This window comes from Parus major, chromosome 15 (genome assembly GCF_001522545.3).
Source record: "Parus major isolate Abel chromosome 15, Parus_major1.1, whole genome shotgun sequence".
In the NCBI taxonomy this organism is placed as follows: Eukaryota; Metazoa; Chordata; class Aves; order Passeriformes; family Paridae; genus Parus; species Parus major.
Genome location: NC_031784.1, coordinates 3,569,105 through 3,582,353, shown reverse-complemented (window position 1 = coordinate 3,582,353; position 13,249 = coordinate 3,569,105). Strand labels below are relative to the sequence as shown.

Below are 13,249 nucleotides of genomic sequence, written 5' to 3'. Positions count from 1 at the left end.
TGGTCCTTGTGCTGAGAGCCAGCACCGCCCGCAGGGCTCTTTGCAGCAGCTCTTGTGCCCCTGAGGGCTGGTGGCCACCCTGGGCTGGTGGGCTGTGAGGCTGCACCAGCCTGGAGGAGCAGGGGAATCCAAAGAACCGTACCCATTACTTTAATACTGAATTAATACAACATAGAAACTGCTCATGGTGTTTCCCACAATTCCCTTCTTGCTCTGGCCTCTGTGGAGCACTGAAAGCTTCCACTGATCCAGTCTGCATCCTCCAGGGTCCCCAAAGGGATCCCACCACGCTCAAGGGACCATGGAGTCCTCCCAGTTTCTCCCAGCTCCACAGGGCAGGCACTGCCTCAGCTCTGGAGTCTTCCCTGAATCCAGACACATCGAGGACTGGATTCAATTCCTTCCACCCCCAAAGATTCTTCCAGCATCTCCAAGTTGCAGGAGGTTGTGCTGAAGAGATGTGCTGAAGGAGGAGAGACACGCTGGTCCATTCTCTTTATTCCCAAAAACCAAGCCTTGCACCCCCAGCCAGGTCACTCCCAAGTGTCCCTGCAGTCGTTCTGATTTCCTGCAGCCTCACCATCCCAGGACGGTCTTTGCCCCGTATTGAGCCAGGCAATAAAAGCACTGAGCACAGATAACACCAAACACCACTGAACTCACAGCTCACAGCCTCTCCCGTGCCACAGTGGCTGGTTTGGGTCCCCATCTGAGGTTTCCCAGCGCTGCAGCTCCTGGCTCAGCTCTGCTTTGGAGAGTCCTGTGAACGCCTTGGGATCCTCAGCCGGACGTGGAGCTCAGGTCCAAGGGAAATGCTGGGCTGGGATCTGCGTTGTGGAGATGTTTTGCTCCGGGGACCTGTGGGAGAGTGAGAGCAGAGCCCATGAGGGCACACAGAGGGCTGCAGGACCAGGGCAGGATGGCAGCAATGTCCCAGAGCCTTCCAAACGCCCTGGGGACCCAGTGCTGGGGAACAGCGTGGCTGGGGATCCCCCAGCAGACAGGACAAATCACCCCTCATGCTCACAGACCCCAGACTGCAGGGGAGGCCCCAGAAGGGAGGGGCCCAGTGCTGCTCTTTTTGGGCCAGGGAAGGCTCGAGCCCCAGGGCTCTGCTCTCCTTGGTGCCCTGATCCCACCAGCCACCAGCACCACTGCCTTGGGCTGGCACTCTCTGCCTGGGGGAAGAGGAGGAGACACATCAGATGTTCTGGTGCCCCTGGTGCTGCCAGGTGTCCCTGAGGATGTCCCCAGGTGTCCCCAAAGGTGACCCCGGGTGTCTCAAAGGTGCCCCCAAGGGTGTCCCCGGGTGTCCCTGAGGGTGACCCCGGGTGTTCCCGAGGGTGACCCCGGCTGTCCCCGAGGTGACCCCAGCAGTCCCTGTCCCCACAGGTGACAATTTGCGGCGCCTGGTGTTTGACGTGTTGGTGACAGCCGTGTGCTCGCTGTCCCTGGCGCTCTGTGCACGCTCCATTGCCCGCAGGCTGCTCCTGCAGCGGGTCAGTACCAGAACCGGAACCCCAGCTAGAACCGAGTCTGGAACCGAGTCTGGAACCCGATCTAGAACCGAGTCTGGAACCGAGTCTGGAACCCAATCTAGAACCGAGTCTAGAACCCGATCTAGAACCGAGTCTAGAACCGAGTCTAGACCCCGATCTAGAACCGAGTCTAGAACCCGATCTAGAACCGAGTCTAGAGCCGAGTCTAGAACCCGATCTAGAGCCGAGTCTAGAGCCGAGTCTAGCGCGTGATCAGGAGCTGGGACTGGGAACCGGGGCTGGGGACCGGGACTGGAACTGGAACCGGAACCAGCGCCAGAACCGGAACTGGGGGGTTTGGGGGAGGGGATTGATGGGATGTGGGGGGATGGTGGGAGATGTTGGGAAGCGCTGGGACACCGTGGGACACCGTGGGACATGGGGACATGGTGGGACATGGGGACACGGGGACATGGGGACACAGTGGGACATGGGGACATGGTGGGACATTGGGACATGGTGGAACATGGGGACACGATGGGATATTGGGACATCGGGACATCGGGACGTGGTGGGACATGGAGGGACATGGAGGGACATGGTGGGACATTGGGACATGGAGGGACACAGTGGGACGTTGGAACATTGGGACACAGTGGGAGCTGGTGGCACCCCGGCGATGGCACCCTGGCGGTGACAGCGGTGTCCCCTCAGGAGTTCAGCCGGTTCCTGTGGCGCCGCTACGGCCGCGCCGTGTCCGTGTGGGAGCGGCTGGAGTTCCTCAACGGGTGGTACCTGCTGCTGGTCACCAGTGACCTCCTGACCGTGCTGGGCACCCTCGAGATGGTGCTGAGCACCCTCCGGACGGTGCTCAGCACCCTCGGGACTCACCCTGCACCCTCGGGAAGGTGCTCAGCACCCTCGGGACGCATCCTGCACCTTCTAGAAAGCGCTCAGCACCCTCTGGACACATCCTGCACAATCTGGAAGGCGCTCAGCACCCTCGGGACGCTTCCTGCACAATCTGGAAGGCACTCAGCACCTTCTGAAAGGTGCTCAGCACCCTCGGAATGCATCCTGCACCTTCTAGAAAGCGCTCAGCACCCTCTGGAAGGCGCTCAGCACCCTCTGGAAGGCGCTCAGCACCCTCTGGAAGGTGCTCAGCACCCTCGGGACTCATCCTGCACCCTCGGGATGGTGCTGAGCACCCTCGGGACAGTGCTCAGCACCCTGGGATGGTGCTCAGCACCCTCGGGACACATCCTGACGGCCAGCCATGGCTCTGAAGGACAAACTGGGCTTCCCTCTGCTCCTCTGGAGAGGATCTCCCCAGAGAACTGCAGGGACAGGCAACCTTTGGGATGAGTGTGTAAAGTCTGCTGGCTCCCGGTGCGGGATGAGGCTGGATCAGCTGAGATCCTGCCCTGCTCGGCCAGGAATGCCTCAGCCAAGGGCATCTGGGGATGAACCTCTCCCTGGCAGTGCCAGCTGGCACAGGCCAGCCTTGCCCTTGCCCAGCTCTGGAGCACTGTGGCAGTTCCAGGCTGGGAATATTTGGCTGTGTAACAGTCCTCTGCATTATCTTGCTGTTGCAGGGAGCAAAACTCCTCCCCCGGCTTTCACAACACAGCAAAGGCTGACGGTGCAGGGATGATGCCAAGGGAAAGAGCAGTGGGATGGACGTGGAGGTGACAGGGAGGAGGGGGCTCTGTGCTGGGACACACCAGGAGCAGCATCTCCACAAGCCCAAGGCATGGAGTAGAGAGAGTGTGGCAATCCTAATGTTTGGAGACTTGGCAAAGATGAATGTTTCGAGGAAGGGCAAGGAGATCTGCTCATCTCAGCACCTCCAAATTCCCCACAGCTGCTGCTTCCCTGCCCTTTCCACCTTCCCAGTGGATCAGCTGCCAAGTGTTCTGACGTGCTGGTGTTTGCTGGTTTCTGCCAGAGCGCAAGGAAACACTTTGGAAGGGCACCTGGATATTTTTCTGGCAGCTGAAAGGAGGTTAAGTAACCCACTAGAATTTGATAATGTCACTAGAAGAATTAAGAATATAATCTCGGTAGCAGCCCAAGGGTGGGGCTGTTTGCTTGCACTCACTGTGAATGGAAGCCAGGGAGGTGCCAGCAGCTCCCTGCCCCATCTGAGGGACCTCCCACGGGAGCACCAGAGGGACACAGTGAGGGGAATTAACTCAGCCTTTCCCAGAGGGACAAAGGAGTGAGGCTTCCCTGGACAGGGAAAGGCAAGGAACAACCACTGGAACTGCATGGATGGCAGTGGGAGTGACCACAGTTGGGCTGGTGTTAATCTGCTCCTCTTGGAAGGGAGTGCCAGATTCCAAAAACAGTTTCCCAGGATACGAACTCTGGTACAGCCACATGAACCCAGCCCTTTTCCTCCAAGCCACTGGACTCCAGGAGTGCCAAATTTCTGACTTGATCAGGAGAGCCAGGACACTTGGAGGCCACAATCCCCACCCTGGGGCAGGTGCAGCAAAGCAGCTTCAGCCGAGATGTCTCACCTGCAGTTCTGGCAGAGGACGTGGAGTCCCTCTGGAATGGGAATCTGGAAAGCCCCACTGGATGCCCACATTTTCCATCTTGCAGCAAAGACCCTGGGGCCATCCTCCACAGGCTGGGGGGAGTGAGCAGGGGCACTCTGGGCACAGGAGCTGCCCCAGGCCGTGCCCAGGTGCTGTAACTCCTGCTCAGGAACTGCCCAGCCCAGGTGCTGGAATGTCTTGCGAGCAGCTTTGTGGGGGGGAGGTTCTCAAACACACGGAATCCTTCTTTAATGGCAAAATCCCAAGCCAGCTCGGCCACAAACTCTGTGTCCTTGGGGCTGCTGTCACCTGGAGCTGGCCTGCCTGGGGACAAGAGAACAGGACACCTGTTTGGAAGAGCCTGTGTTATGTAGTCACATCCCAAACAGCATCATGTGCCCTCCTCCGGGCCAGCCCAGCAGGACTTGGGAAAATTCCTCTCTAAGGGATGCGAAAGTAACATCAGGTTTCATTCTGATAAAGGCTCCCAGAGGGCTCTCACCACCTCCCCGGGAGTGCCTTGGCAATGGCTGCTGCTGAGCTGGGAGGTCTGAGAGCTCCATCTGTAGGACACAGCTCTGGGCTCCCAGCCTTGGCCTCTGCTCCTCCTCAGCAAAGGGGAGACCCCACAGCACAAGCAGCAAGCAGGAACAGCCTGTGCTGGAGCAGCTCTGTGCCCATGGCCTGGCTGGGTTCCTCACCTGCCAGGGAGCCACCCTGACGTCCCTGCAGCATCGCAGCCAGGCGGAAAAAGGCAAAGGCCAGGTAGAAATTCCAGTTCTCCGGGCGCTCCATTCCCATGTGGACACAGTACATCTGGGAATACTCCTCTGCCGTGGGAATTCCCAGGTGCCCCAAGTCACACTTCCTCAAGCCTGGAAGGTGGGAAGAGGTAACAGTGAGTCAGCTGACAGAGCAGCTGAGAGCTCCCTAGGGATGGTGTGAGCCTTGTGGCACAGCCAGGCACTTCCATGGAGACACCTGCACAGCTGCTGTGCTGGCTCCCTGTGGAACTCTGGGGTTTGGCACCAGTCCCTGCCCCAAAATGCACATGGGGCAGTTTTCCTGGTTAGGGTGAAACTGTGACTGACAGAGATCCCTCCTAAATGATGGAGCCTCTCCGTTTAACCCTGTATTTCTCTTTTTAACTTAGTGCACAAACCACTCCTGATCTGCTCCACAACTTTCCCACCCAAAAGAGTTGCCCAGCTTCCCAGCTGGAGGGAGAGGGAAAATAATGCAAACCCAGAGCCCTTTCCAGCTGCACTGAGCCCCACTGCCAGCTGAGCTGCTTGGGCAGGAGCTGATCTGTTCTGAACTCTGGTTCCTCTGCCTGTGCCAAAGGTGCCTGTGCCCCCTCTGTACCTCTGCGAGCACCAAAGTGGGCTGGCAGGAAGAAGCTCATACAGTTATTCGCCAAATCACACATGGGGTCTCCTAGAGTGGCAAACTTCCAGCCCAGCACAGCAAGGACTTCTGGCCTGTCTGGATGAAAGACCAGGTGGTCCATCCTGTATCAGAGGGAAAAAGAGATCAGAAAAGTCTCCAGAGGAGGGAAAAATCCCAGTGCTCAGCAGCAGTAGGTGCTTTCAGTGCTCTTCACCCTCTTCAAAAATTGTCAAGTCCTTTGGAAGGCAACACAAAGTGAAACATTAATTTCTGCAAGCAGAGGATGGAGGTTACTCAATATTGATTTGCTTGGTTAATAATGGACTAAACTGCTTTGGAGAATGAAACTGAGTTAGTCAGAGCCTCAGATCAGCAGCAGATGCTACCAGACAGGGTAACCAGAAAGTGGAGCAGGCAAGTCTTGGTCCAGGGGATCTCCTGGTCATTTCAAAGGCACAGAGCTCCTGCCATGTGCTGTAGATCCTTCACAGCCCTCACCAGTGTGAGCCCCAGGAGAGGCCAGGAGCCCACTGGGGAGCACATAGTGATCCTGCCAGGGTGCAGAGAGCTCCTGCAACCTCGGGGAAGGAGCCTTGGTCCAGAGCTGGCACTGCAGCCCCACAGCCCTGGCAGGATCCAGCTGAGCTGTAGCAGCACAGAAGCACCACAGCGTCCCTGCCCTCTGTCCCAGCCACCCCAGTCCTGCAGGGCTTCCCCTGGAACACTGGCAGGTGTCACCCCCCAAACTCTTCCAGCACCCAGTACCACTGGCAAGAAGCACCAGGGCTGACTCCTGAGTATTGCAGGAAGAGCTGATGATCCTCCAGTGTTAGACCGGCATTTGTAGCTGCTGGATGAAGAAACTCATTCTCTGGGGATGCTGACCCTGACCCAAAACCCAGCTTTTGGGCTGCTCTGAAGCTGCTGCCCCAGCCCAGTCAGCACCTTTTGGTGTTTGTGGGTCATTTTACACTCAGTCCTTGTTTCCTGCCTGGGGTGTGCTCCAGGGCAGTACCTGAAATCACCGTGCACCACTGTTGTCTTCTGGGATTCAGGAAAATGCAGAGGCAGCCACTGGATGAGCCTCTCCATTGCTGGGATAACGTGAGTTTCCACAGCTCGGTACTGCTTTGTCCAGGTCTCAAACTGCTGCTGGATGTAATTTCCTGGAACAGAGGAATGGAAGCTCCCAGGGAAAGGCACAAAGAGGCTTGAAAAGGGACACAGAAGAAATCAAACAGCCAAGCAGATCTCGGTCCAGAACCCTGGTTTAAGCTCCAAGAATTTAAATGCAATTTCCAGGGGTCTCATACATTCTTAACTGGGCACTGGATTTAATATTCAGGTGGAAATAATTCAATTCTGGGCAAAAATGTAACTTCTCCACCAGCTCCAGGAAGCTGAGCTGTCTCTGCAGAGGGGCTGGAGGGGATGCTTGGGAGGTTTGGTCAGAGATGGCAGCAAAGAAGTTACTCCTGTACCCACAGTGGGCTGAGATGGCAACAAACATGGCAGGAAGCTCTGGGAGATTGGAGAACTTTGGGAACTCGTGGGAAACCTGGATTTGAAGAGCTCTTCACACCCTCCCACCACAGCTGAGGATTCAGACTCTGGACTGCTCATCTTCACTTTCCCACCTGCCCCCAGTTTAGTCCATCCTGCCTGTCCCTTGAAATGCCAACACATGGGAGAAGAAAGGATCCAGAGGCTCCTCTCACCGTGCTCCCCGAGGTCCTGCAGCTTGGCTGCTCTGAGGTCCAGGCTGTGGATCCTGGCCAGGACGTGTGCCATGGCTCTGTAGCAGGCCCCGCGCTGGCGCGGCGGCACCGCGGGCAGGGACACGGCGCGGGGGATGTGGCCAGCACAGTGCTCCAGCAGGTAGAAGGGAGTGCCAAGGATGCTGGGGAAGCAAATTGGGACCAGTGGGGCTGAGCTCAATCCTGCTGTTACCCCTCAAATCTCAGCTGTACCTTGGACAGGCCTCACTGCATGGGGAGGTGAAGAGCAGCCCCAGCAGCACCTGGGTGCTCACTGGAGCCCAGCTCAGGCTGCCTGTGGCTGTGGCGTGCTCAGCCCTGGTCCCTGCAGCCCCAGGAAGATGAGCTTGGAGCCAGGCTCCTGCAGTGGGTGTGAGCTGGGCTGGGCTGCTCACAAACAGCAGGAGCAGTGAGGACACGTGGAGTGGCTGTAGTGTCTGCATCTGTCTCAGCCTGCAGAGATCTGAGCAGGCTGCAGGCCTGAGGGGGGTCCTGTCACAGATTTGCTGCTGGCTTTGCTGTCTGAGGTCTGGCACTTGGAAAAATCCTTTATTGCAAACCTGAGCACTCTGAGTCAGCGGGAAGCCCTGCAATATTGCTTTATAGCTGCTTTTCAAAGAGAGCTTTTGGATTAATTGCTAAAATGGGACACACCTAAACCAAGCTGAATAAAAGTGAGTCTGTCCTTTGAACTTCTAAAGGCTCCTCCAGCTCCACACTGCACAAATGTTCATTAGAGCAGAGCACTTTGTGAGCTCTGGTTCCTTCTCTCCTCATCTTTGGGAGAATTTGGCTGCAGTTGTCAAGCACAGAGTGAAAGCTGAGGGACAGGATTACCTTCTGTCCTCACAGAGAGCAAGCACAGGGGGCACAGGAACACCAGCCTCAGCCAGAGCCTTCAGGACCCTGCCAGGGAGGGAGAGAGGAGCAGGTGAATCAGTCCTGGAACTGCAGTGTTGGAGGCAGACACACCGTATCACTGTGCTCAGTTTCAAATACACTAAAATCTTGTGGCTGGGGGGAGGTGAAAGGAGCACACCCACATCTTCCCATGGCCCGGAGCCCCCAGACCTATCCCACACTCTGGAAAACAAGGGGAGCTCATAAATGATCCTCCCCACATGTTCTGCTCCTCTGGTGCTGAGGCAGCTCCTCAGGCACAGCAAACTGCAGCAGGACCCCTCTCACCTGTATTCCCTCAGCACAGAAGGGCCTGAGGGGCCATCAGGAGGCTCCTCCTCCTTCTTCAGCACCAGCAAACGACCTCCAAACTTCACCAAATAGCTCCGGGTGGAGTCTCCATGGTCAAACTGCCGTAACTCCAGTGGGGCTGGGAGTTGGGAGCAGAGGGTCAGCACTTCTCCAGGTTTTCCATCCCCTTCCCACACCTGGGGCTGAGATCTCGGTGTCCCAAACCCCTGGGGAACATGGCAGCAGCTCTCAGATGCCTCACAGGACAGGAATATTTCTGGTATCTCTTTGGCAACTAGTGCTCAACCCCTCCCAAAATGAGGAAGTTCTAAAATGTTGTTTCTTATTTCTCAGAAAGTGATGGATCACTGAAACTGGAATGGCTGTGCTGTTTGCTTGGAGATTACAAGCCTTTCCTTAGTATTATTTTTCAATCCCTATGTCATATGGAAAAAGCCAATAGCTCCAGAATATCCAGGTTTTCTGATGGAAGGGCCAAACCCACTGCAATACCTGTTGGGTGGGCACCAAGAACATCTTCAAGGTACTTCTGCAGACGATCCTTTGGGATTTCCCTGCCTGGTCTCACTGAACAAGTGTAGGGAACAAACCCTCGCAAAGGAAATCCCAGATGGGCTTCCAGCTCTTGGAGTGCTGCTTCTGGATCATCAACCTGAAACCAGGAGGGAGAGCTCTAACAGCACGGGGTGACAGCTAGAAGACAAAATTTCCTGGGAAAGAGAGAGCCCTGCATGGTTGGGATGCATTTATCTGTTGAGTCCATCAGCACTGATGCACTGACACACAGGAATTCATGGGTCATTCCCTGCCAACACAGAGCTTCCCACCTTCACTCTGCCCTGGAGAGACCTGTGATGGTGGTACAGGCACCGTGAGCTTGGGCTGGGATAAGAGCTGGAGTTCCCTGCCTGCAGTCCAGGGGGTTGGGGGTCACTCTTCCCACCAGTCCCACTCTTGTCCTCTCCCCAATGGTCCCTGAAGTAAAACCCCTGTGCTCACCAACCCTAAAGACTGGGGGTAACCTGTCAGTCCCCAGCTGACTCATCCATGAGGCCTCAGAATTTCTGGGAATTCATTAATTTGGGCTCATTTTCTGGTATGGTTGTCTCACCCATACAGATGGGGTGTCTCACATCATACAGATGGGGCTGTTTGTCCAGTAGGGAATAGAGGAACAGGAAGGAGAAGAGACTTCCCTGAGGTTACACAGGGTTTGGAGCCATGAATGAAACAGCCCAGAGCAGACTTTGCACTAATCCCTGCTTTAACCCCACCACATCCTGCAGGGACAAGCATACCTGGAACAAAAGGCTTGGCAACAAGTGGCCACTGCCACTTGAAAATGCTGAGCTGCTCAAACCAAACAGCTTCTGGACCCCAAACCCATCCCCAGATCCCACTCTGGCTGTGTCACTTTGTACCTTCACTGTTTTCATGCCAAGCTGGGCTGCTGCCTTCAGGTTGTGGCTGCTGCTGTCCAGCAGGATGGATTCCTGGGGCTGCACAGCCAGGCGCTCCAAGCACAGCTTGTAGATCCCAGGATCTGGCCTGGGCATCCCTTCCCGGTGTGATTCAACCATCTACAGCAACAACAGATGGGTTAAGCATGAGCCTGCTGTGACCACAAACATCTGGGCAGTGCTGGAAATGGAGCTGGGAGGGTGGGAAAGAGACTGGTGTAATTAACATGAGAAATGAAGGCATGGAGCTGGGCAGGCTGTGGTTGACAGGCCGACTGCTTTGGCTGTGGCTCCTCAGCTCAAATCAGCCAAACAGGATCAGCCAGTCCTTGGATGGAAGATATCCAATGAGATGTCCCAGTGTGGGACACTCACTGGGTGTCCCCAGTTGTTCAGGGCTGCCCAAGGAAGCCTTGGATGGCAGCACCTTCCAAAGGCTCTGGAAAATCTCCTTGTCTCACACAGGTCAGCACATTGGGTAGTGGGTTTTTTGTAGTACAGGGGGTGTACAGAATCTTTGAAGAGTCTTTACTCTTTTAAAGCTTTTTTTTTGATTGTTTATTTTTTAAAGCAGGCAGGGCAGTGAATAATAACATTTCTGTCTGGTGTCCCAGCTTCCAAGTCCTTTATCTCCATCGCTGCCTGTGCCTGTTACACAGAGACTCGTGGTTGTGTGGGCACTTTGCAGTGGATTTGCAAATGTCACTCAGCCCTTCTCCAAATGCCTACAAGGAATTGTGTCAGGAGATATTTTTTTTCCCCCAGACTGTTCCACTGATGTCAACCAAACTGTGCTGCTGCTCATCTGCTACCTGCACTTAAAGAATTCCAGTTGCTGCTTTCTCAGGTGGAGGAACAGAGCCCCATTTGGGATCCATCCAGACTCACCACATCAAAGTGCTGCTGGTCCAGGGGCAGGAACCTCTCTCCATCCCCCAGGCACAAGTTGTGGCTCAGCAGAGCTGTCTTGAGCCCTTCTGCCCGGATACACTGAGCTGCTTCTGCCATTATGGGGAGCTGTTTTATCATCTCGTTTCGGATTAAATCCCAGAGAAAGGAGTGCACTGGAACACGGACATTTGCCTGAGAAACAGAGAAACCCCAGAGTGATAATGGGCCAGAAATTGGGTGAAAATAAGAGTGGTTGGGTAGGTAGGTTGCCTGATCATCTAACCTCGCTGTCCTGCTTCCTCTGGCAGCAGGAGGCAGGCAGGGAATCTCTCAGCTAAATTGCTTTGCCCAATAAACAAATGTTCTCACATTCCTCGTTCTACAGCAGAGATAAAGGGCTGATTTTGGGAAAGAGAATTCACTGGGCCTGTGCCTGGCATGGGATCAAGGCAGGTTAGAGACAGATACTGACAGCTCAGCAGGCAGGAGAGGAATCTGCATTTTAGACTGAGATGCTTAAAAAGGACTTTATTCCAGTAGGAAATTAAGGCAAATTCATCTGCCTGCCCTGCCCAGGCACCAGGATAATGGTGAAAATGTGCCCTGCTCTGACAGCAGTGCTTCCTACATGGGAAATGCAGACCCTTCAACCAAAGAATTTCTTTTAAAGCTCTTCTTTCCTCATTGGACCTGTTTCCATGCAGTCAGGAAGGACAAGGAGAGCAGGGGAGAATTGGCTTACAATCTCAAAGCACTGCTGTCCCAATTCCTGCAGGAACTCCACAGCTGTCAGCTCTCCTCTGGAATACCGGAGAGAGAGGCTGTTCTCCCCTCCAGACAGTGCAGCTTGCTGGATGGTGCCGGCTGGAATGCAGCTCTGCGCCTCCCAGTCTGCATGGAGAACAGTAGGAAAGGCAGGAAAGAACATCAGCAGAACTGGGAAATCAGCTTGGAATCCCTCTGAGGTCAATCCATGGCCCAGCTCTGTGAGAATGATGTGCTGGACTGGGGTGATTCGCCCAGCACACAGAGAAGAGTTTGGGCACTCCGGGAACTGCAGCACCTCATCCCTGTTTTCAGTGTGGAGAATTCCTAAAGCTGCTGAAGGAATGCACCAGCCTTGGGTGGTATCAGGTGGTGGCACCACAGGGCAGTTTTGTTACCAGGGGGGTTCAGGGTGGTCACTGTTACTTCTGTGGCTTTTGATGGCACAACAGGTCTCACCATCACAAGTTCTTGGGTTTCCTACCAGAACCAGAGACACCTGAAATCCATCTTCCCTCCATGCACAGGAACAACGGGAGCTCTGGTGACCAGGGACCAGATCAAGGGAACGGCTGGAGCTGTGCCAGGGCTCAGGATGAAATATCAGGGAAAGGTTCTTCCCCCAGAGGGTGCTGGGCACTGCCCAGGCTCCACAGGGAATCACAGCCATGAGGAATGTTTGGATACCGCTCCCAGGGGCAGAGTAAGGATTGTTGGGGTGTCTGTGCAGGGCCAGGATGATCCTTGTGGGTCCCTCCCAGCTCAGGACATTCTATATTCTGTGGGATCAGGGATGGGAATACACACCTGTGGCTGTCCTGTGAGGGGCTGGGAGCAGCACCCCGCTCTCCTCAAAGATCACGGCTTTGTAAGAGAACCCTCTGGGTTGCTGCTGGATCAGCAGGAGCCGCCGGATCCCGGCACACAGAAGGTTCTGGGCACGGGCAGCGCTCCTCAGGTACATGCTGGGAACCACAGGAGGGGCCAAGGAAACTCACACCTCAACCAGGAGAGAGCCTGGAGCAGAACTGTAGAATTACTGGGGAAAATGTTTATTTATGCACACAGAATCATGGATTTGTTAATGTTGGAGAAGACCTCCAAGATCAAGTCCAACCTCCCCAAATCCACCAAACCCCAGGGCCAAACATCTGCTCCTGCTCTGAACACTTCCAGGGATGGTAACTCCACTCTGGCAGCCACTGAAGCGTCCCAGCCAAAACAGGGACACTAAACGGGGTTTTACACAGGGCCCACATCTCTTCAAGTGCTGGGGACAGTGGGATCGCTCATTAATAACACACACTAATTACTGATCATCATCAGTGATTGCAGCCATGTGATGCTCCAGGGGAAAAAGGGACACAACAAGGCGAAACAGCCTCAAGCTGTGCCGGGGGGGCTCAGGTTGGACATCAGGAGGAATTCCTTCATGGAAAGGGAGGTCAGGGATTGGAACTGCCTGGGGAGCTGGTGGAGCCGCCATCCCTGGAGGTGTCCAAGGAAGGCCCGGAGGTGGCACTGGGTGCTCTGTGCTGGTGACGAGGCGGGGATGGGTCGGGGGCGGCACTCGGTGATCCCGGGGCTCTCTCCCCTCAGAGACCCCGGGACCCCTCACAGCCCCGGCAATGGGCAAGGCTCCCGTTCTCGCGAGAACGTACCTCCAACTCTCGCGAGAAGCAGCGGCCGCCCCTCGCAGCCCCCCGCGCGCTGCCGCCGCTGCCACCGCGCCGCCCGTTCGTCACCGCGCC

At 55.6% G+C, this 13,249-nt stretch overlaps 1 protein-coding gene across 1 annotated transcript; it reads right to left on the bottom strand.

The window, feature by feature from the left end:
• Window positions 1-134: 134 nt before the first annotated feature.
• ACAD10 (acyl-CoA dehydrogenase family member 10) lies at window positions 135-13,243 on the bottom strand. Its single transcript, XM_015644047.3, is given in 15 exon segments — window positions 135-858; window positions 4,004-4,099; window positions 4,101-4,348; window positions 4,726-4,899; window positions 5,390-5,535; window positions 6,429-6,579; window positions 7,132-7,313; window positions 8,008-8,076; window positions 8,359-8,500; window positions 8,875-9,034; window positions 9,804-9,962; window positions 10,731-10,925; window positions 11,476-11,624; window positions 12,306-12,515; window positions 13,160-13,243. Coding segments are annotated over 14 exon segments (2,106 nt in total). The 5' UTR covers window positions 12,463-12,515; window positions 13,160-13,243; the 3' UTR covers window positions 135-780.
• Window positions 13,244-13,249: the final 6 nt, after the last annotated feature.